This window comes from Procambarus clarkii, chromosome 51 (assembly GCF_040958095.1).
Source record: "Procambarus clarkii isolate CNS0578487 chromosome 51, FALCON_Pclarkii_2.0, whole genome shotgun sequence".
Classification (NCBI taxonomy): domain Eukaryota; kingdom Metazoa; phylum Arthropoda; class Malacostraca; order Decapoda; family Cambaridae; genus Procambarus; species Procambarus clarkii.
In genome coordinates this window covers 12,800,567-12,825,319 of record NC_091200.1, presented here as the reverse complement: position 1 = coordinate 12,825,319, position 24,753 = coordinate 12,800,567, and the positions used below count along the sequence as shown (strand labels likewise).

The 24,753-nt window shown below is 48.0% G+C and overlaps 1 protein-coding gene and 1 long non-coding RNA gene across 4 annotated transcripts in view; one reads left to right on the top strand and one right to left on the bottom strand.

The window, feature by feature from the left end:
* The window catches only part of LOC138351909 (uncharacterized), a 254,195-nt gene that overhangs the window by 66,968 nt on the left and 162,474 nt on the right, over positions 1-24,753 (bottom strand). The window lies entirely within an intron of this gene.
* On the top strand, positions 1,020-8,710 carry LOC123774640 (perlucin-like protein). Its single transcript, XM_045769147.2, has 5 exons — positions 1,020-1,148; positions 4,058-4,084; positions 5,574-5,765; positions 7,096-7,150; positions 8,263-8,710. The coding sequence occupies exons 1-5, from the start codon at positions 1,115-1,117 to the stop codon at positions 8,438-8,440; spliced, it is 486 nt and encodes a 161-aa protein (XP_045625103.1). The 5' UTR covers positions 1,020-1,114; the 3' UTR covers positions 8,441-8,710.

Here is a 24,753-nt window from a genome sequence, read left to right as displayed (position 1 = left end):
AGAGGGAGAGAGCAGCAGTGAGAGCGAGTTCTCATACAAGCCGCCCCATGTATTAGACTAAGGATGGGTATAATGTGTGTACAGCCAGAGGAGACGCGCCTACACATTAGCAAGAGGGGAACCCACACCTTTCACAGTGAAAATGTGCTCATAATGTCTGGTCATAATTTGTTCAGGAAAACAACATTTGGCTCCGGGCAATAGTGTGAGCGAGGCGCCATCCCCACCCTAGAGGGGGACCTGAGACTGCCAAAGTACGTCTGAATATGAATAACAAATGTTTTCAACGTGTCGCTGGGATCAGTAGAGGCGTACAGTGAGTAGCCACTGTGGCCCCTAAGGCCGGGCTCAATAAGGCATACCAAACAGCCTATAATAACCCAGGGCCCTGGGCCACCTCAATCTCCAAGGCCAATCTGCCCCGGTATCCCGCAGGAGTCCCGGTATCCCGCAGGAGTAAACCCCTGAACAGTCCCCTGAATTCCTAACGAGGACTGAGGATAATATGAACGTTTCCTCCGACTAATAACCATTGGTGCTCCATAGCTTAGGTGGGTCGCAGAGATTTGGGCGCTCCAGGCTGGGCAAAATTACTGCATATTTGACGATCGTCATACTGCCAGACGAAACGGTACAAAACACTATCCAGGTACATTACTGCCTTACTTCCAGGTCACGCCGTCGGATTCCAGACTTCACGCTACACTGGTATTGTGCAGGCATGACCAGGCAACACATTAGAAGGTGAAAATACGATGACAATCGACTTGAGAATGGTCCAGGACGGACCGAAACGTAGTCGTCCATTCACCTACTAGTGTGTGGTCTGGTCAAACTACTTCAGCCACGTTATTGTGACTCATCGCCTGCAGGTAAGTAATTTGGAATCATCTCTATAAATAGTTAAATTATCAAGTGCTGGATGCATTAAACTGTTGCTCTGGGACCATTCCATTAACTTCGCAATAGTGCGCGTTTATCAGCGGGTGAGTGCCAAGGCCGCGCACCAAGGGCAGGGTATATAGCCCAGACGGTCTCCTGCTGTACCCACTCTACCCCGACACTCCCACAACACAACAACAGCAGCAGCAGCAGCAACACAGCAACACTCGTCATGAAGAGAGCAGCGACTGTGGCTCTTGCCTTTGGTAGAGGAGACTCGTTAACTGTCATGTGTGGAGCGGCAGGCTTGTGTTGGTGTTCAGTACTGGGGGAGAAGTGTCAGGTGTGGAGCGGCAGGCTTGTGTTGGTGTTCAGTACTGGGGGAGAAGTGTCAGGTGTGGAGCAGCAGGCTTGTGTTGGTGTTCAGTACTGGGGGAGAAGTGTCAGGTGTGGAGCGGCAGGCTTGTGTTGGTGTTCAGTACTGGGGGAGAAGTGTCAGGTGTGGAGCAGCAGGCTTGTGTTGGTGTTCAGTACTGGGGGAGAAGTGTCAGGTGTGGAGCGGCAGGCTTGTGTTGGTGTTCAGTACTGGGGGAGAAGTGTCATGTGTGGAGCGGCAGGCTTGTGTTGGTGTTCTGTACTGGGGGAGAATTGTCAGGTGTGTCCCAGTGCCGCCTGGCACTCTTAATATCTCTTGTCTGACCCTACCGACTGTGGAAGGGAGGGGGGAGAGTGGGAGAAAGGAGAGGAGAGGAGAATAGAAAGGAAGATAGAGAGTTGAAGTCTCACTCCAATATTTAACTTTAAACCAGTACAGTTTCCAAAGTTCCAGTGGTTCGCTTGGGTGTCCTGTTTGCATCTGTTCCGCTTGTTCGTGAACTACTCTTTCGCAATAGCCTGTCTTTGTCTGTCCTGTTTATTCTATTTGTAATTTTGTATTTAGTAATCATGTCTTTTCTGACAATCTTCATAAGTGTTTAATTCCCTTCATGTTTCCTGCTGGGATATCCCGTGTTAGAGGGCTTGCACTGGGAGCGGCGAGTCCCAAGTCAGCCGCTTCTCTTGTACTGATTTTGTCTTCTGCATCATGGCTTGATTTTCTTGTTTGGGATTGTTCCCATAGTCTAATTATATTTATTCTTTATCTGTGGTTTCCAAGACTCACCAGTAGATCAATATCACCAGATATTCAAGGCTTTACATCCTTCAATATAACAGTTTTCAAAGTTATTGATCATTAAAATTTAATGTACGACCAAGAGAAACCTACAAACACTGATATTTGAACAGTGGTTTTATATTATGGTGAAGATTCGGAGCGTCATTCACTAAGCAGAGCCATGACGCAATCTTTATCACTGCTTCACTCGCTTACTGCTGCGTCATACTTTTTTTGTGCTGTTCTGATAAATGAAAAAAAGCTGTGTCATACTATCTAGTTCTCACTGACTGTCACTCTCTATTCAACCCGTCCTCTTAAAAATAACGTCGCTTTTCGCCCGTATGCGCGCTATGGCCAAAAATGGACGAAATTTGAAATGAAACCGGCTCACGAAAGTGATGTACTGTCCTGTTTTCTCTTTGGATCCTCTGGCTTACTCGGCAAGGTTAGGACAGGAAACTTTCAATTAACGGTTTTTATGACGTTTTGAAACTTCAGGGGAATTTCCTGCCCTCCTAATCTACCAGAGGACCCTTAACTTAAATTTTGTATTCTTTCCAAAACAGTATTTTCATTTTTTTTTTAAATTACATCCATTTTTGTCCATACGGACAAACGGCCAAATTCAGACGTAATTTGCCAGAGGACAGATTGCTCTATATACACCAACACCTCATAACTTATGAGTAGGTTGTCCTAAAGTCATCTGACGACACACTACTCATTCCCTGATACACTTAGTCTCAACTTGTTCTTCCGCGTGAATGTTCCGCATATACCAAATATCATCAATATTCTTGGGGAAGAATATTGAAGGATTGGTTAGGTGAACGATCACAAACTGATTAAAGAGTAACGAGGCTAGATATCTGCAGGTTCTAAATTTGATCATTTTCTTATTCAAATGTTGACTAGTACACCATTGATGCAGCTACGGTGGACTATACGAAGGGTTGCACAGTGTGTGTCATGAAGTAAAGAGTATCTCCATCTTGCAGGATAGTTAGTCATACAGGGTCATGTGATGAGGTGTCAAGCCCCCAACCCGCGTATGACTAACTGCAAGATGGGGGAAGGGGGTGGTGGGGGGGGGGGGATGTTAGTGTCAAGTAGCTAAGATAGCTTTTGACACATACTTTGTAAACCTACAAAGTGTCTAGGACAAGGCTGAGGACGCTCCAGGCACTGTCCTGTTACTAGGAACCATAGAGACTAGACAACCATAATAATGGTTATCTAGTCTTATCTAATAATCTTATCTCTCACCTTAAATATATAATATACAGGTAAAGGCAAGATAGTGGTATAGATTATTGATCATAGCGGCTCTTACAAACACAATTGGATTTATATATTGCTGACTAGACTATATTTTATGTTTATATTTCAAAGACCATCAGGATCCCTGTGCTGACTATGTCAAAGTCTTTGATGTCATTTTAACCCATTAATGGTTTTTGTGTATTGTTTACACGCTTGTAGAGTATCGCTCTGATGGCGTTTAGTTATTGTTTAAAAGGCTGTAGAGTACAGTATCTCTCCGATGGCTCTCTATTATTTCAGTGGCTGTACAGTGTACAGAATCTTCGAGGGCTATTGTGTACAGTTTTAATGACTGCAGGAGCTCTAAGACCAGTTCGTAGAGACGGTCTCAAGACACTGTCCTCAAGAAAAGCTTCAAATTCCTTGGGTTGGACGGTCTCGCTTCATGCAGGTCGGGGTTCAATCCCCGACCGTCCAAGTGGTTAGGCACCATTCCTCCCCTCTTCCCCCCCTCCCCGCCCCATTCCAAATCCTTAGCCTGGCCCCTTCCACGTGCTATATAGTCGTCATGGCTAAGTGCTTTCTGCTGATTGTTAAGGGGGGGGGGGGGACTTTCTCCCAGAGCGACTGTGCTAAGCTTCAGCACTTGACTGACTAAGCACGAAACAGTACTAATATTACTTGCTTGTATTTACAACAGCATATTTAAGTAGCTCTGTTTGTATATTAATATATCGATTCGTTCTTTTTCAGCGGCGTTCGTGGCAATCTTCGGTCAAGGTAAGATGACCTGGATCAATGTGTGTATTTTAAAAGACTTGTATCAATAGAAAAATTGCCTTGTCCGTATCCAAAGATAGATTATTATAGATATTATTATATCCAACTATATTATAGAAGTAGGGTCTATATTATAGAAGTTATAGAGTAGGGTCAGAGACCTGAGAAAAGTATGTAACCCTGTAGGTCTTGGCTGCTCTAAACATAACCTAACCCAACCCATCCTACCTTAACATTGCGCTTTACATATAGTGTGTGTACAAGGTGTGAGCTGTCACCATGGCGTCAGTCTTTAAACCAGTACTGGCTTTCCACCCTACTGTACCTAGGGGTATAGTGTGGTGTACCTAGGGGTAGTGTGGTGTCCCTAGGGGTAGTGTGGTGTCCCTAGGGGTAGTGTAGTGTCCCTAGGGGTAGTGTAGTGTCCCTAGGGGTAGTGTAGTGTCCCTAGGGGTAGTGTAGTGTCCCTAGGGGTAGTGTGTGTCCCTAGGGGTAGTGTAGTGTCCCTAGGGGTAGTGTAGTGTCCCTAGGGGTAGTGTAGTGTCCCTAGGGGTAGTGTAGTGTCCCTAGGGGTAGTGTAGTGTCCCTAGGGGTAGTGTAGTGTCCCTAGGGGTAGTGTAGTGTCCCTAGGGGTAGTGTAGTGTCCCTAGGGGTAGTGTAGTGTCCCTAGGGGTAGTGTAGTGTCCCTAGGGGTAGTGTAGTGTCCCTAGGGGTAGTGTAGTGTCCCTAGGGGTAGTGTAGTGTCCCTAGGGGTAGTGTAGTGTCCCTAGGGGTAGTGTAGTGTCCCTAGGGGTAGTGTAGTGTCCCTAGGGGTAGTGTAGTGTCCCAAGGGGTAGTGTAGTGTACCAAGGGGTAGTGTAGTGTCCCTAGGGGTAGTGTAGTGTCCCTAGGGGTAGTGTAGTGTCCCTAGGGGTAGTGTAGTGTACCAAGGGGTAGTGTAGTGTACCAAGGGGTAGTGTAGTGTACCAAGGGGTAGTGTAGTGTACCAAGGGGTAGTGTAGTGTACCAAGGGGTAGTGTAGTGTACCAAGGGGTAGTGTAGTGTACCTAGGGGTAGTGTAGTGTCCCTAGGGGGAGGGGTAGTGTAGTGAAGGTGTGACCGTCACATCAGCTTCACACCACAAGTGCTCCCGAGAAATGGGGGGAAAAAGGATTAGAATCTGTGACCACTTGCAAGCACTTGGCAATATTCTTGGTGGACCTCCAAACTGTAGTTACCTTGTGGAATTGCTGGTTAGGGGGAGGGGGAATGGGGGGGGGCGCAGTGTCGACACGGTAACCACGAGGTCGCAAGTTCGATCCCCAGTGGGTGCTCCTTGTAATATTTGTTATGAAACGTTTTATGTGATACATATATGGATGAGAGACCAGGAGGGTTCATCAATTAGCGGACTAACCAACACCAGACCAGAGTGTGGTCGAGTTGGCCTTAGAATGAGAGTGTAACAATGTCAAGGTGTATCCTCATGCACAACTGGTTCCGTTGACAGGGAGCCCGTGTCCTACCGGGTACGTGTCCTTCACCGTGGACCCGATGACGCCCGTCTGTATAAAGTTCTACACGGAGGAGAAGGGGTCGTGGGACCACATGAGGGCCCTGTGTCAGGCAGAAGGGGCCGACCTGGCCGAGCTCAAGGGCGACCTCCACCACCAGGTGGTCCAGTACCTCACCGGGTACCGTGGTAAGTGGATCTAGTGCTCAGTAGTGGGTGGAGTTACTCATGCTTCTCTCTCTCACACACACACACACACACACACACACACACACACACACACACACACACACACACACACACACACACACGGGCCTCGTAGCCTGGTGGATAGCGCGCAGGATTCGTAATTCTGTGGCGCGGGTTCGATTCCCGCACGAGGCAGAAACAAATGGGCAAAGTTTCTTTCACCCTGAATGCCCCTGTTACCTAGCAGTAAATAGGTACCTGGGAGTTAGTCAGCTGTCACGGGCTGCTTCCTGGGGTGTGTGTGTGGTGTGGAAAAAAAAAGTAGTTAGTAAACAGCTGATTGACAGTTGAGAGGCGGGCCGAAAGAGCAAAGCTCAACCCCCGTAAAAACACAACTAGTAAACACACACCGCACATTTGGAGCAGAGCAGGAAGGCGAGATACACGCCGTGCAATGATTCAAAACCAGTTATGACATCAATCTCAATAGTTTCGCTTTACACAGAAGGCTATTCAGGCAAACAGTTAATGATCGGTGTCCAATCATTCTTCCCTGTCAGCTGATTTAAGGTTGGACTCCTGGGTACAAAGGCTGGACCCAGGAGCTAAAGGCCAAGTCCTGTAAGCACAAATAATTGAACACAAAATTTATAAAAAAAAAGAGGAAAGGAAGTCAGAGTATAGATATTTCGGCTAGGATAAACCAGAAAGTTCTTTAATAAACTAAACAGACAAAAATAAAGTATCCAGTTTGAAGATTACACTTGAACAAGAAGCAATCAGGTGACCTGTTTCACACTCTTTGTTCAATCGCTGATGACAACGCTCACTGCAGCCTCTTAATAGCATTAGGGCTTCCCTGCCTCGCAGATTTACTGCAATTAGGACCAACCCTTGCTATTGCAACGGTTGGTTTTTGCATTTCTCTCTACTATTATTACCCTTTAATATCCAAAGTTTGTGTTGAGTATTATGCTCTGGTCTGGCCCAGCCGCCACAGTCAATACTGGGATTTGCATTTTAATGTGCTGAAAAAATGTCGCGAATATATTTGCACCCGTCTTCAATTTTATTATGCTTACGGGGGTTCATTTATATATGAAAAATCCCAATTTTTATCATGTATTTTATCACCTACATCTGCATTATTTTGATGATGTCAGTCAGTGTATTGTTTACACTTCTCTTGCCGACCTCTACACACCACTCGCCTTAGATCCACCTCAAGAATGGAGGTGGATTTATAATGTGATAAAAGAATTATTCACATTCTTCCATCAAATGATAGATAAGTACACTAGAACGCATGCTAATGAACCAATTATTTCAGAATTTAACGAGAGAGCATATTGGATTGGAGGAACCGACGCAGGCCACGAAGGAACGTAAGTAACGTGCTACCCAATGTTCCAGATGGTCAAGTAACGTCGTTCCCAGTGATATTTATACTTTCCAATAGATAAGCCTATCGAGTATCGTGTTAGAAGCGGCTTTGAAGGAGCGGGATACTTGTTTAAGAGTCAAATAGTTTATCAAAGATTTTGAAAATATATCCAGCTCTTTCCAGTTCACGTGATATGAGATTTGAGTTCAACAAAACAATTTTCAGATGCTAAATAAGATTCTGATGTTTTTTTCTTAGTTGTAAGTTGCTTGAACAGTAAAGCATTCTTATATTGCCATACACGTTATGTTAAGAATGCACGTAAAAGCCTGGAACTCCATCTAATTTTATATAAGAAGTCGAAGGATAGTTCGCTATTGTGCGCGTTCGAAATCATATTAATGTCCATTTCTCTCTACTAGCAGACTAGTAATTACACTATTGAAATACGTCGTCTCCCTTGTAGGAACCTATAACATAATTACACTATTAAAACCTTTCTTCCCCTCCCCTCCCCCCCCCCCCCCGGTCGGAGCAGGTCGGCCGAGCGGACAGCACACTGGACTTGTGGTCCTGGGTTCGATCCCAGGCGCCGGCGAGAAACAATGGGCAGTTTTTCACCCTATGCCCCTGTTACCTAGCAGTAAAATAGGTACCTGGGTGTTAGTCAGCTGTCACGGGCTGCTTCCTGGTGGTGGAGGCCTGGTCGAGGAACGGGCCGCGGGGACACTAAAGCCCCGAAATCATCTCAAGATAACCCCCCCCCCTCATGTACACAAACATCCATATCCTTCTCTTCCTTTATTAACCATTTTCCTTTTCTTTGCCATTAATCTTCCGTTTTTCCATATCTTAAATAGCTTTTCGTTTGGAGGCGAGGAGTCACAATAACGTAGCTGAAATATGTTGACCAAACCACACACTAGAAAGTGAAGGGACGACGACGTTTCGGTCCGTCCTGGACCATTCTCAAATCGTCTTGAATGAATGGTCCAGAATGAAAGTCTTGAATGGTCCAGGACGGACCGAAACGTCGTCGTCCCTTCACTTTCTAGTGTGTGGTTTGGAGAACACAGCTTTTGGTGTGTTAACTGTAGTGGACGGTGTGTGCAGGTGGGTGTGGGTGAGCGACGGGTCGGCGATGGAGATGGGCGTCCCACACTGGTACCCGTGTGACGGCGGAGAGCCCAACGACGGCACCTTAGCCAACTACGCCTGTATCCACACTCCGGACTTCTACTTCCATAGCTGCTACAACCACGACGATATCTACGCCATCTGCCAGATCTAAGTCTCCTCCAACCACACTTATGCTGACCTCGGCCACGAAGGCCTCCCCATCTACCCATATAAACGTTTTCAGCAGAGTGGAAGTTGACAACGAATTCTCGCATTGAAACTTCAAAGAACCGAGGTTTTATATATGTAAAAAATATGAATTAAGGACAATTTATCGAGTGAGAGTGAGAGAAAATTTTACATGAAAAGGGTATGGGCAGATTGGCACTAAAAACGGGAATGTCTACAGAGAACTTTAAAATACAAATATAATTTACTTACACCTGATGCCTCTATTTACCTAGATGTAAATTGCTAGGTGGGAGTTATGCAACTGTTGTGGGATGCATCCTGGTGAAGGTCAGTTGTTATCCTAGACCTGGACGAGCCCAAGAGCTGAGGGGCTGTCCCCATCAATGGGTAGCCATGACACCATGAACCTTCCAGAGCTCTTATCACGTGACTCTTGACACCTGGTGTCTTGGCTCTCATAGGGGTCCAAGAGCTTTATGCCACCTTCACCCAGCTTTACCATGGGAGGTGACAACTGTGTGTGTGGTTAAGGCTCCCGGGCGACTTAATTTCAATTGAATATTTGTTAAAAGTTTCTTCCGTACCTCTCACTTCCCCCTTAAATTACTTCCCTAAAACCCTCAAATGACAGCAATTAACCCTTAATCTTGCTGCCTTTCTTACCACCTCTTCCTTGTTATCATTTCCCCTCACTCTCCTCGGCTGGCCTCTCGTGCATGACCCGTGTGACCCGGCCTGGCCTCGCCGACCCCTCGTGTCAGCTCCCGGGTCTTGGCGGGTCCACAACACCTCTTAACGGAAGGATGAAAGGGTACAAAGGGTGGGGAGGGGGTGGGGCTTGTGGAGGGGGGGGGGTGTGACAAGGGTCTCTGTCTTGGTAACAACCTCGGTCCGTCTTCACACAAGTCTCCGCTTGACTGTCTCCGCCGGTCTCCCCCGTCCTCACTACTCCTGCGAGACTTCCACTGTATACGGACTGTGCACCACAACAACTCCTTTCATAACGGCCTTGGAAAAACAACGTTTCTGTAATAGTGGTGGACGAAGGCTGGTGGCGTTGGATACAGGGGTGGTGGATACAGGGGTGGTGGTGGTGGATACAGGGGTGGTGGTGGTGGATACAGGGGTGGTGGATACAGGGGTGGTGGTGGTGGATACAGGTTGGTGTTTGTCTATGAATCCCTTACAGTGACTACAGGGACGCCAGGTTTTGCTCTCCGTTATAATTTAACTTTCATGTCGGTTGAATGTCGTGTCTGAGCTTATAGTTGTGGGTGGAGGTGGCTTCCCTGACTTTGTCTTTCATTACAGGCCACTTGCTGACCACCAGAACAAAGTATTTCCTTACATATCTTCGACATTCTTACCTTTGCACCTTCCATCTACGTCAAATTGTTTTAACCTTCTCTCAACTTAAAGAGGCTGCCCTTGTCCATCTTTATTACTCCGTCCAGTATTTTGAATGTAGTGATCATATCCCCCCAGCCCCACGTTTCTTCTCTCCTTTAGGGTTATACGAGATTTAGTTCCTTAAACTTTTCTTTGTAGTTTAATCGTCTTAGTGTTTTTAATATCCACTCCCAGATGTTTTGTCCCAATTCCTGTGCTTTTGTCTCCTGTCTTCCTGCCTCCCTGGCCATGATGTGTGTTCCTGGTCACGGCAGCGTGCCCACGGTGACCTCATCGTCCTCATACACAGTCCTAATACTGCAATTCATACTTAACGGCTACAGTCATTTTGTTGACGATTTGTGCACTTACAATAACGTTGCTCTGACGCGTTACCACTAACAGCATATTATACTTTATTCGTGTAATGATCACAATAACAAATGCATCACTTTAGGACAACAATTACAACGATTAGAGAGATTAGCATCACTGAACATAATTACAAATATGACTAATTTATCACCTCGTGCTCGTATTTCTATTGTTTTCCATTATGTAGACTACAAATATATTTCCATTGATGAATATAAAAAGTACCGTTTAGTTTATCGAAAACAATTTAAAAGTTTCTGCCCCCCTCGACATCCACTCCCCCCCCTCCACCCCTGCCACTCCACCCCCCCCCTCTACCCCTGCCACTCCCCCCCCCCTCCACCCCTGCCACTCAATCGCCGGTGTCGTCGACTGATGAAAATAGCATTGCAGGCATTGAAACCTATGAGGCTGAGGATTAGAGCGGGGGTACCATTTAACCCCCCCCCCTCTCCTCCCCCGCGTAGCGAAACCTTGAAGTGTCGAGCTTCAAGCTAAAGGCGGGTCCCGGGAGCTAGGGACGCGGCCTGGCCGACTTACAATGACGGACGCTCCTGGAAGATCTTGCACAATGCTCCTTAAGCTCTTCATGTAATTACTGTTCTGGGTTTAAGCAATAAAAATCCATTGCAATTATCAGTAATATTATAATTGGGGAAAATTTGATTAAGAGCCATGAGGAGGGTTCGAACGTGCACCCTAGGTACTCCTAAGCGTGCGCCTTTAACCACTGGACCACGATACGCTATCATTACAAGGACCTCCATGGTTCGGTTGAATACCAGCTTCGTTACTTATGGCATATATATATAATATATTATATATACTGTATCTGCCATATGGGTCAGTAGTTTAAGGCGTGTGTTGGTATTATAGGTATAGGTTAAGTAATAATTGTAATTACGAAGCAATAAGATGCTTATCTTAACATACTAAGAAGGTTAGGTAAGGTCGGTGTTTTCTATGAAGCTTTTCAAGGTAAACTAAAATATTCATAATAAATTAGTATGTCACATATGCACTTATTTAATAAGTCGGTATTGACTGTAAGAAAGTGCGAGAATGGGTTGCCCTACGGCTCCAACTGAGTTTCTCTTTGATACAACTCTTTAATATGATGTCTTGGTGCATTATAATTATTCGTATAATAACTGATGTAATTATTACACTGTCAGGCTTGTCGTCAATTACTGTATCTGTCAGCAAATTAGTCATTTACATGTTAAGTATCACATTACGGGATTTTTTATAAAGTTTTATGTAATTTATCACCTGTCGGCTGTGACACCTTCTGCGTCTGTCTACCGTAACTGTCTCATAACCCGTCCACCCCATACCCATGTCCTAGCCCGTCCACCCCATACCCATGTCCTAGCCCGTCCACCCCATACCCATGTCCTAGCCCGTCCACCCCATACCCATGTCCTAGCCCGTCCACCCCATACCCATGTCCTAGCCCGTCCACACCATACCCATGTCCTAGCCCGTCCACACCATACCCATGTCCTAGTCCGTCCACACCATACCCATGTCCTAGCCCGTCCACACCATACCCATGTCCTAGCCCGTCCACACCATACCCATGTCCTAGCCCGTCCACACCATACCCATGTCCTAGCCCGTCCACACCATACCCATGTCCTAGCCCGTCCACACCATACCCATGTCCTAGCCCGTCCACACCATACCCATGTCCTAGCCCGTCCACTTTGTTTATTCGGGGCAGGAACGACGTCACTGCGGCTCTAAGATCTGAGGAATGTTGGGATTGATTGGTTAATTTCACTACTGATGGGACGATGTTTCCATCGATTACTGCTGCCATCCTGTCCCCCCTCGTCCCACTGCTGTCATCCTATCCCCCCTCGTCCCACTGCTGCCATCCTATCCCCACCTCGTCCCAAAGCTGCCATCCTGTCCCCCCCTCGTCCCACTGCTGCCATCCTGTCCCCCCCTCGTCCCACTGCTGCCATCCTCGCTCTCCACTCACTGATATCTAACGAGTTAGTGCAGCCAGCCTCTTGCTGTCGTCTACACCAGACAGCGTCTCCAAGACGGGCCACCCCCCCCCCCCCCCCCACGCTCCCCACCATCAACATTGACCAGAGCGGCAGCGCCGATGACGCAAAAGCTGCGTAATTGGAACAATTTCCCTGACATTTTTAACTTAAGTAACATAAAAGTAGGTGAAGCTCGCTTAAGGGCAGCTGCTCACGACACCTGTTGCTAAGGTATTCCAGCCGGCGTCCCCTCACCTGGCGCCCTCCCGCCTGGCAGCGTCCCCTCACCTGGCGCCCTCCCGCCTGGCAGCGTCCCCTCACCTGGCGCCCTCCCGCCTGGCAGCGTCCCCTCACCTGGCGCCCTCCCGCCTGGCAGCGTCCCCTCACCTGGCGCCCTCCCGCCTGGCAGCGTCCCCTCACCTGGCGCCCTCCCGCCTGGCAGCGTCCCCTCACCTGGCGCCGTCCCGCCTGGCAGCGTCCCCTCACCTGGCGCCCTCCCGCCTGGCAGGGTCCCCTCACCTGGCGCCCTCCCGCCTGGCAGCGTCCCCTCACCTGGCGCCCTCCCGCCTGGCAGCGTCCCCTCACCTGGCGCCCTCCCACCTGGCAGCGTCCCCTCACCTGGCGCCCTCCCGCCTGGCAGCGTCCCCTCACCTGGCGCCCTCCCGCCTGGCAGCGTCCCCCCACCTGGCGCCCTCCCGCCTGGCAGCGTCCCCTCACCTGGCGCCCTCCCGCCTGGCAGCGTCCCCTCACCTGGCGCCCTCCCGCCTGGCAGCGTCCCCTCACCTGGCGCCCTCCCGCCTGGCAGCGTCCCCTCACCTGGCGCCGTCCCGCCTGGCAGCGTCCCCTCACCTGGCGCCCTCCCGCCTGGCAGGGTCCCCTCACCTGGCGCCCTCCCGCCTGGCAGCGTCCCCTCACCTGGCGCCCTCCCGCCTGGCAGCGTCCCCTCACCTGGCGCCCTCCCACCTGGCAGCGTCCCCTCACCTGGCGCCCTCCCGCCTGGCAGCGTCCCCTCACCTGGCGCCCTCCCGCCTGGCAGCGTCCCCTCACCTGGCGCCCTCCCGCCTGGCAGCGTCCCCTCACCTGGCGCCCTCCCGCCTGGCAGCGTCCCCTCACCTGGCGCCCTCCCGCCTGGCAGCGTCCCCTCACCTGGCGCCCTCCCGCCTGGCAGCGTCCCCTCACCTGGCGCCCTCCCGCCTGGCAGCGTCCCCTCACCTGGCGCCCTCCCGCCTGGCAGCGTCCCCTCACCTGGCGCCGTCCCGCCTGGCAGCGTCCCCTCACCTGGCGCCGTCCCGCCAGGCAGCGTCCCCTCACCTGGCGCCCTCCCGCCTGGCAGCGTCCCCTCACCTGGCGCCCTCCCGCCTGGCAGCGTCCCCTCACCTGGCGCCCTCCCGCCTGGCAGCGTCCCCTCACCTGGCGCCCTCCCGCCTGGCAGCGTCCCCTCACCTGGCGCCCTCCCGCCTGGCAGCGTCCCCTCACCTGGCGCCCCCCCCCCCGCCAGGTGAGCTCTCCTGCACTCACATTTAACAAGCATGAGATGCAGTCTCGCGCCGCCTCATCGTCTCTATGACAGACGCTTCATAGAGTCTCATTCACCCATAAACGATCAACACTTCAACATTTTCAAGCCTCCTGATCAACCTGGTTTTCATTTGGCGTATTAAAAATGTACAATGGGCAATTGTTAATTTAAATGCAAATATAACTAACTGTTCAATCTGAATTTGTCCTCATGTGTCCGTAACGCCTCAAGACTTACCCAAGACGTACACGTCCCACGGTTAAACAAGGGGTTAAATATATAGTTAAACGGATTTCAATACTTCAGTTACTAGAACATCGGGAGTCGCAGAGAGAATTCAGAAACACGTTTTTGTTCCAAGTAGATTTATTTCTATTACAACAAAACATTTTTAGCACAACATCATTAGTATCCTTGGCAATGTTTACTTCAGAAGTCACACCACACACACACGCATACAAACACTCGCGCACACACACCCACACTCAAACACGGGTCAAGAGAGGAAGCATTACTGATGAGACCAAGATTATTGGGCCAGATTCACGAAGCAGTTACGCAAGCACTTAGGAACGTGTCCATCTTCCCTCAATCTTTGACGGCTTTGGTTACATTTATTAAACAGTTTACAATCATGAAAACTTCCCAATGAACTGTTGTTATTGTTATACACAGCCTCCTGGTGCTTCGGAGCTCATTACCCGTTTAATAATTGTAAATAAAGCCATCAAATATTGAGAAAATATGTACAGGTTCGTAAGTACTTGCGTAACTGCTTCGTGAATCTGGCCCCAGACAACCTATCACCATCCATCTTAAAAGCAGCGCCGTCACAGGTCCTTGCTATACCTCGAACATTAAGTTTTAAGGATTCAATTATAATGTGAGAACTGCTCAGTTGCGGGAAGAAAAATGGGAACCAATTTACAAGAAGATGGAAAGGTGATCTTAACTACAAACCCTCATCACTGACAATGATCATCTGCAGAGTGCTGGAGACAACAAGAATACCACTAAATTACACATCTAAAGAGAATTAAGTATGATATCAAAACATCAACACGACTTTAGGGAAGGGAAATCACGCCTGATGAGCTTACTGGAGTTGTATGGAGTTGTTACTGGAGTAACGAAAGGCAGGACAGAGACGCTTGGGCAGATTACATATTTCTGGACTGCCAAAAAGCCTTTGGCACAAGTTTCCCCACCAATGATTACTACACAAACTTGAGATAGGCGGAATAAGTGAAAGAACACTGACATCATTAAATACCTAACAGACAGAACGTAACACTTGGTAACACTGAATATTTAAAGTGTTCCAAAATACTAATATAATATGAATTAAAATATTGTATAACACTGATGGTTTACACCCTGAACCAATGAAACATTTTCAAGGAAATACTAAACGGAGAAAACTTATTAAGTAACGCTGCCACCATCCTGTCAAAACAAGATCTTATCTCACTAGTCAAGCCTGGCCCCGGGTCGGCCTTGGGGAGTAGAACCCCCCCCCCCCCCCATAACCCTCTCCAAGAAGAACTGTGCACGAGGTGGACACCATAAGATCAAGATCAAGGACCATTTCTGACCTGTTAACCATCCCAGTCAGGCCCGGGAGCGAGAAATGACTAAGAGGAATGCACGAAACAGATCTTTCAAGACAGTGAGAAATTCCACTTTGAATCCGTTTCTAATGTCTGTCCATAAGTGACGACTCTCCTCCGTACTTTGCTACAGCCATGCGTCCAGTAGGGTCCAAGACCCGGTAACAATTTGTCCAATCAACGTCATCAATACTATTTAAACGAACCTAACGAAAATAGATAAAATCATGTGTTTCAAATACAGTGCGCACGAGAGGTAACGTCACTATGACGTCATAGTTTCATTTGCCCGTACAGGTTTGGGATCCTCCTGGCACAGTCATGGGTGCCAGTCATGGGTACATGGAAGTGCCATCCCCCAGGCGGGGAGACCGAGGTCCGCAGGCTTTCATAAAAGGAGAACATCAGGCTACTAACCACTCTGTATGACTAACCATCCTGTGTGATGGGGATTTTATAGCATCACCTAGTTAGTTTTTTTTTTGACACACTGTACTCCACTTCATATAGTCTAGGGTAGCTGCACTAATGCAGATGTACCTAATATGTTAATAAAAAAAAAAAAAAAAAAAAAAAAAAAACGCTTAAACCAATGCCTCTGTATGACTAACCATCCTGTGTGATGGGGATTTTATAGCATCACCTAGTTAGCTTTTTTGACACACTGTACTCCACTTCATATAGTCTAGGGTAGCTGCACTAATGCAGATGTACCTCATAACTTAATAAAAAAAAAAAAAAAGCTTAAACCAACTGGAGTGCTCAGGATTAATGGGGACTTGTATTACCACTGCTACCTTATTCAATCTTGTGATGTTGATATTCTCAAAATGCATCCGGAGTCTGCCAGTGCAGACCGCTTATCACATGCCTCTGTATGACTAACCATCCTGTGTGATGGGGATTTTTAGCATCACCTAGTTAGCTTCTTTGACACACTGTGCTCCACTTCATATAGTCTAGGGTAGCTGCACTAATGCAGATGTACCTAATATGTTAATAAAAAAAAAAAAAAAAAAAGGCTACTAACCATCCTGTGTGATGGGGATTTTTTAGCATCACCTAGTCAGCTTTTTTGACACACTGTACCCCACTTCATATAGTCTAGGGTAGCTGCCCTAATGCAGATGTACCTCATATCTTAATAAAAAAAAAAAAAAAAAAGCTACTGAACATATGGCCCTGCATGACTAACCATCCTGCGAGATGGGGACTTTTAGTATGACTGCTGCCTTATTCACTCTTGTGTTCATGATATCCTCATAACGAACCCAGAGTTTGTCAGTGCAGACTATTGATCACATGCCTCTCTACATGATTAACCGTCCCGCGTGATGGGGATTTTTAGCATCACGTAGCTAGTTCTTGACACACATTGTGTCAAGAACCTCTATATAGTCTAGGGTAGCTGGTTCTTGACACACACTGTAATCCCTCCGTATAGTCTAGGGTAGCTGCACAAATGCAGGTGTAACTAGGTATATTGATAATAAAAACAAAGTTGGGCATTCTGTGGTCAGCTTGTGCCTTGGGGAATTATTTCACCCTCGATAATAAACCGATAAGACAACACGATAATGCTCATTATGTGCCAGGCTTATGGCTCCACCGTCACCTGAAGACAGACAACTCCTGCAACCGTTGTCAATGTCTCTCCGACTTGTTGCGTTGCGTAATTCAAGGAAGAAAAAGACACAAAAAAGTCAACTTCATGTGCACTCAACTTCACATATAACATCCGGTTCAACTGCGCAAAATTTGTTAATGGATTTTGCGTTTGATCAACTGCGTTGTGGTGACGCACTTCCACTGGTCGTGACCTTTGCGTTATGATCTGGTGACGCACTGGACGAAACTTCTGCGTTATGACCTTCAACTCTTATATAACGACACAACACTTGTATGTTCTTTTGACCAACATATTGTGAATCAGATCAAAATATTCTAGTCAAAATTCTCGTTTTTAATCACTAAAAACTCCATCACATATAAGATATCACGTATTCCTAGATAAGGAATATATGTCACACTTTCACAACACCAATGGTACTCTAAGCTCATCAAGGCTTGGACACAAGATTTCCTAAGCTGACGCGAGGGGTTTCACACTTAAACCAGATAATTGTGACTATAATTTTTTCCCTTTACCTTTGAGTGCTAATTTACTGTGCACCGTCACTCGTTGGGTGAGGGGAACAACCCACCATAGTCACAGTACCGAGCACCGTCACCACAGTACCGAGCTCAGCCACCACCACAGTACCGAGCTCAGCCACCACCACAGTACCGAGCATCCATCACTGTAGCCAGACCAAAGGCTCTCACAGCATCCTTGGACGTCTTCATCTCCCATCACAAGAAACTTCCCAGCATCTCCGACTACCGTCGCAATTCATTGCTAGACAAAGATGACAGTCACATGTACATAACTACAATAACAATGCACAAAATAAGGAAACTTTCCAGGCAAGATGAACTAACAAATTACAATTCGTATTGGCGACCCTTACCTTACGAGCGTTGAGGAGATGAATGCCTTGTTCCATTTAAGCACTTACACGCACCGATTGCCTTCGCTACAAGCACACCGACACTAATAATTACAACATTTCAAAACTCCCATCCTTAACTATCCTCAACAAGTTTCCAGGCCACCTTTTGCTTCATACGAGACACGTTAAGGCTACAGCCGAGGATGATCACTCGAGTGTGCTACAGAGTCCAGGTTAGAGAGTACCGCTCCTCTAGAGGCAGAGTGATGCAGGGGCATCTTCCTAGCGCTGGAGTGATGGCGGCGTATCTTCTCTTGAGAGCGGGGCGGCGCGCGAGGCCGAGAGCTTCAAGGATGGTGGTGGTGCAGGAAGAGCGAGGAGAGTTGTGGCTGCGGCGAGGGACAGAGCCAGACTCACCACCACGCCCACCACCACTACCACCACCACCCACTGGCTGGCTGGGTGACCGCCTCGCGTCACGGGGAGGGGGTCAGGCCGGGGACAGGCAGAGGGTCAAGCAGCAGGAAGAACAACATGGCCGGAGATAACGTACCGCGTGTCTATTGCAGTCTGCTTAGTTGATTTTGCTTAGTTTATTTTACTTATTGTGCATTCCAAAGCCATCCTGTGAGCTGTACTAGACGCCATACCCATCCTGTGAGCTGTACTGGACGCCATACCCATCCTGTGAGCTGTACTACACGCCATACCCATCCTGTGAGCTGTACTGGACGCCATACCCATCCTGTGAGCTGTACTGGACGCCATACCCATCCTGTGAGCTGTACTGGACGCCATACCCATCCTGTGAGCTGTACTAGACGCCATACCCATCCTGTGTGTTGCAAAGCAATGTAACCTTAAGAGAGGGGTACTCCTACAGCAGGTAAACTTGGGATACCTGGTTGGGAGTTTGGATAGTATGTTATCGCGACCAAATGCGTCGAGCGATTGGTACATGAATATTTTTGCTGCCAAAGTTTACATTTTGTCATTGTTAACTTCAGCATATGATGCAAAGCTCCAGACATTTAGTCAAGACTAAGGTCAGTACTTTATGGTTAATTAAATAAAATTGAATAGAGAGGCCTTGTATATGATTTTTAATACAGTGTGATAATATAGCTATAGCGTACATTTTTTACTTTGTCTCATGTCTATTGCATATCGCTGGAGTTCTCGGTACATCCCTCAGGCTGCTGAAGGGCGTCTCACGACGGTAATCAACTCCCGTTTTGAAGAGGACATACTTTGGCTAACTTAACTTTATCATACAGGCCGAGACCACTATGGGCTGGGAGCCGTACGACTGATTCCTTCAATAATGACTTTATAACCGAGCCTTTTGCTTCAGACAAGCTCGCTAGTCTTGAGGAGCCGAGTGCAATCAAAGGATGGCAGTCAGTCAAAAGGGAGAGGTAAATGCGTGAACAGAATGAATAGAAGGAAAGTATTAGTAAAAGGAACAAATAAAGAACAAATAGGGGTCGGAAAAGATAAAATCCAGTGCTAGAGCAAGATTTAAAAATTAGCCAAGAAGTAGGATGAGAAGAAATAATAGCAGCAAGAGCAGAAGGAAGAAGAAGAGGACAAGAAGGAGGTAAGCAGCAAGTGCTTGGTGAAGGTGGGACTTACGAACGACAACACACTTGTCGACACTAAAGACATTACCACGTAAGATATAAGTGAAGGACGTGCCCGAGACTCCTAACACACAGCACCAAAACAACACTTCTCTAGGTTTTTATTTACTGTTGCAAACTTTGTAACAATTTAATTTTCTTTGCGTTAAAAACAAATATAAAATATAATCGAATTCGAGTGAATATGTATCAATGTAACCCAATTGCCGGGTCACCGCGGGACTCAACCCAGGTTTAGAGTGGGGCTCATTTGCAGCCTGAACGTGGGGGGGGGGGAGGGGAGGGGCTCATGGCTCACTGGAGTTCTCAATTGCTCAATTGTGGACTCAACACGTGGCTTAAACCAGGGCTCTCTTTTGAGCTCAATACAGGAGCTCATTTCTGGACTTGTGAGCTCAACACAAGATTCACTCGCTGGGCTCAAAACTGGGTTTAACACAAGATTCAGGTAAAATAATATATAAACTCTTGTTGGGGCCAGACATCGAGCGCTCACGGAAAGAACTGCCTTTAAGTGACACATCGAACTGATTAAATCCCTTTTAACAAAAGAACGCCCAACAGTGGCAGAGAGCGCGCGCGCGCGTTTGACAGGGAATGTTCATACATTTAACAGGTACGGTTGAATGCTTGACAGGCACTGCTTGTGCGTTTGACAGGAAGTACTCACGCGTTCTGAAGGAGTGGATTCGTGCATTTTCAATAGTGTTTGTGCGCATTGGAAGAGGTTTTGGCGCGCGAGTATTCACCTACTTGTATTCATCTAGATGTGCTTGCAGGGGTTGAGCTCTGCTCTTTCGGCCCGCCTCTCAACTGTCAATCAAGTGTTACTAACTAATTTATGTATTTCATTTTATTTTCCACGCACACACACGGGAAGCAGCCCGTAACAGCTGTCTAACTCCCAGGTACCTATTTACTGCTAGGTAACAGGAGCATCAGGGTGAAAGAAACTCTGCCCATTGTTTCTCGCCAGCGCCAGGAATCGAACTCCGGACTACAGGATTACGTGTCAAACGCGTTGTCCAGTCAGCCATCGGCACCCTGCACGCGCGCACGTGTGTGTGTGTGTGTGTGTGTGTGTGTGTGTGTGTGTGTACTCACCTAATTGTGCTTGCGGGGGTTGAGCTCTGGCTCTTTGGTCCCGCCTCTCAACCGTCAATCAACTGGTGTACAGATTCCTGAGCCTATTGGGCTCTATCATATCTACATTTGAAACTGTGTATGGAGTCAGCCTCCACCACATCACTTCCTAATGCATTCCATTTACTAACTACTCTGACACTGAAAAAGTTCTTTCTAACGTCTCTGTGGCTCATTTGGGTACTCAGCTTCCACCTGTGTCCCCTTGTTCGCGTCCCACCAGTGTTGAATAGTTCATCCTTGTTTACCCGGTCGATTCCCCTGAGGATTTTGTAGGTTGTGATCATGTCCCCCCTTACTCTTCTGTCTTCCAGTGTCGTAAGGTGCATTTCCCGCAGCCTTTCCTCATAACTCATGCCTCTTAGTTCTGGGACTAGTCTAGTAGCATACCTTTGGACTTTTTCCAGCTTCGTCTTGTGCTTGACAAGGTACGGGCTCCATGCTGGGGCCGCATACTCCAGGATTGGTCTTACATATGTGGTGTACAAGATTCTGAATGATTCCTTACACAGGTTCCTGAACGCCGTTCTGATGTTAGCCAGCCTCGCATATGCCGCAGACGTTATTCTCTTTATGTGGGCTTCAGGAGACATGTTTGGTGTGATATCAACTCCTAGATCTTTCTCTCTGTCTGTTTCATTAAGTACTTCATCTCCTATTCTGTATCCTGTGCCTGGCCTCCTGTTTCCACTGCCTAGTTCCATTACTTTGCATTTACTCGGGTTGAACTTCAACAGCCATTTGTTGGACCATTCAGTCAGTCTATCCAGGTCATCTTGTAGCCTCCTACTATCATCCTCTGTTTCAATCCTCCTCATAATTTTTGCATCGTCGGCAAACATTGAGAGGAACGAATCTATACCCTCTGGGAGATCATTTACAAATACCAGAAACAGTATAGGTCCAAGGACTGACCCCTGCGGGACTCCACTTGTGACGTCTCGCCAATCTGAGACCTCACCCCTCACACAGACTCGTTGTCTCCTGTTGCTTAGGTACTCCTCTATCCACCGGAGTACCTTCCCTCTCACTCCAGCCTGCATCTCCAACTTTCGCACTAGCCTCTTGTGTGGCACTGTATCAAAGGCTTTCTGACAATCCAAAAATATGCAGTCTGCCCACCCTTCTCTTTCTTGCCTTATTTTTGTTGCCTGGTCGTAGAATTCAAGTAACCCTGTGAGGCAGGACCTGCCATCCCTGAACCCATGTTGATGCTGTGTTACAAAGTTCCTTCGCTCCAGATGCTCCACTAGTTTTTTTCGCACAATCTTCTCCATCAGCTTGCATGGTATGCAGGTTAGGGACACTGGCCTGTAGTTCAGTGCCTCCTGTCTATCCCCTTTCTTGTATATCGGGACTACGTTAGCTGCTTTCCAAATATCTGGCAGTTCCCCTGTTGCCAGTGATTTGTTAAACACTATGGAGAGTGGTAGGCACAGTTCTCTTGCTCCTTCCTTTAGAACCCAAGGGGAGATTCCATCTGGGCCTATAGCCTTCGTCGCGTCCAACTCTAGTAAACACTTCCTTACTTCCCCACTGGTAATCTCAAACTCTTCCAGTGGTTCCTGGTTAGCTATTCCCTCACTTACCTCTGGAATTTCTCCTTGCTCTAAGGTGAAGACCTCCTGGAATTTCTTATTCAATTCCTCACACACTTCCTTGTCATTTGTAGTGAATCCTTCCGCCCCTATCCTTAATCTCATAACCTGTTCCTTTACTGTTGTTTTTCTCCTAATGTGGCTATGCAACAATTTAGGCTGAGTCTTTGCCTTGCTTGCGATGTCATTTTCGTATTGTCTTTCTGCCTCTCTTCTCATCCTGACATTCATTCCTGGCATTCTGGTATCTTTCTCTGCTCTCCAGTGTCCTGTTATTCCTATAGTTTCTCCATGCCCTTTTACTTTGCTGCTTAGCTAGCCTACATCTTTGATTAAACCATGGGTTTCTCATCTTCATTTCTCTGTTTTCCTTTTGGACTGGGACAAACTTGTTTGCTGCGTCCTTGCACTTCTGCGTTATGTAATCCATCATATCTTGGGCCGTCTTTCCCCTGAGCTCTGTTTCCCATGCTATATCTGTTAGGAATTTTCTTATCCCCTCATAGTTTCCCTTTCGGTATGCTAACCTTTTGGTTTCTGTATCCCTCCTCGAGTTCAATAACCCTTCTTCAATCAAGTACTCAAACACCAGTACACTGTGGTCGCTCATTCCTACTGGGTCCTCAAAACCGATTTCTCTTATGTCGGAGTCGTTCAGAGTGAAGACTAGGTCGAGTCTCGCTGGTTCGTCATTGCCTCTCATCCTTGTGGGTTCTCCGACATGCTGGGTTAAAAAGTTGCTTGTCACCACCTCCAATAGTTTGGCTCTCCATGTATCCTCGCCTCCATGCGGTTCCTTATTCTCCCAGTCAATCTTTCCGTGATTGAAGTCGCCCATGATGAGCAGGTGGGATCTATTTCTACAGGCAGCAGAGGCTGCCCTCTCAATTATAGTGTTAACTGCCTTGTTGTTGTTTTCATACTCTTGACTGGGTCTCCTGTCATTTGGTGGAGGGTTGTATATTACTGTTACTACTATTCTTGGTCCTCCCATTGTTATGGTGCCTGCTATGTAGTCTCTGAACTCCTCACAGCCCGGGATGGCCATCTCCTTAAAACTCCATTCCCTTCTCATGAGTAGGGCCACTCCGCCTCCTCCCCTACCTTCCCTCTCTTTCCTTATTACTGTATACTCCTGGGGAAACACGGCATTCGTTATGATTCCAGAGAGTTTTGTTTCAGCGAGTCCGATTACATCTGGGTTAACTTCTTGTGCTCTTTCCCTTAGTTCACTTGTCTTGCTTGTGATCCCATCTATGTTCGAGTACATCACCCTGAAACTGACTCTCTTCTGCTTCTTTTCTGGGGGGGGGACCTTTGGGATCTGGGGTGAGTGGGAGCTGGGGGGACCTGGCACGGGGGGATTGGTGGAGGAGGGAGGGCTTGGGGTGTTGGGGGAGAGGGGGAGGGTACAGTGGGTGGATAAGAGGGGGAGGGTACAGGGGTGGATAAGAGGGGGAGGGTACAGGGGGTGGATAAGAGGGGGAGGGTACAGGGGGTGGATAAGAGGGGGAGGGTACAGGGGGTGGGTAAGAGAGGGAGGGTTGGGGAAGCATGGGGGGAGGAGAGGCTGTGGGGGATAAGGGAGATGGGGGGGCTTGGGGGAGAGAAAAGGGTGGAGGGCTTGGGGGGCGTGGGGGAAAAGGGAGGGCTGAGGTGGGTGAGGAAGAGGGGAGGGTTTAGGGGAGTGGGGGAGAGGGGAAGATTTAGGTGGGGGAGAGTGGGGGGCTTAGGGGGGAGGGGGGGGAAGGGAGGGCATGGGGGATGGGGGAGAAGGGAGGTCCTGGGGAGAGGGGTGAGGGGGAGAAGGGGGGTGAGTGGGGGGAGGGGGGTGGGTGGGGGGAGGGTGCCCTAGGTGGGTACTTAGTGGGGGGCTGACAGGGGATGGGGCAGGTTGGGTGTCTGTTGGGTAGAATGTGGGGGTGGTGCCCCAATCCCTGTGGCTGTTGCACTGTTTGAGGAGGGTTCTCCACTTCCCTCTGGGATTGTAGGGTTCTGGGTTGTGGTACTCTGATTTCCTTCTCTCTCCCTGCGCTCCTTCCTCGCGTCTGCTGTCCGTATTCTCTCTTCCCTTGTCATATCCCTCTGCAGGAATATTTTCTTGAACTTCTCTACACCTTTTAGACAACACTTCCTTGCTAGTAGTTCCTCTTTCGCGATTTCGCTCATGAAAACCACCTTCATCATTCGGTCTCTGTCCTTGTTGTACTTTCCAAGCCTGAAAACCTTTTCAACATTTCGCTCAGCTCCCTCCATCCTTACCTCTTTAAGGATCTCTTTAATCATGTTTTTGTCCTTGTCTCTCCGCTCCTTTGGTCTGGTCCCTGTTTGTTCTTTAATGCCTGCTACTACTACTGCTCTATTTCTCTCTATCAGCCGGCTAGTACATCTAGCTGCTTCCTGAGAGGAAGCCACTTCCATGGCAACTTCCTTAACCGCAGACCTAGCTTCAGGGCTCTTTTTAAGCATTTCAGCAAGTGTGTGTGTGTGTGTGTGTGTGTGTGTTGGGGGGGGGGGGGGGGGG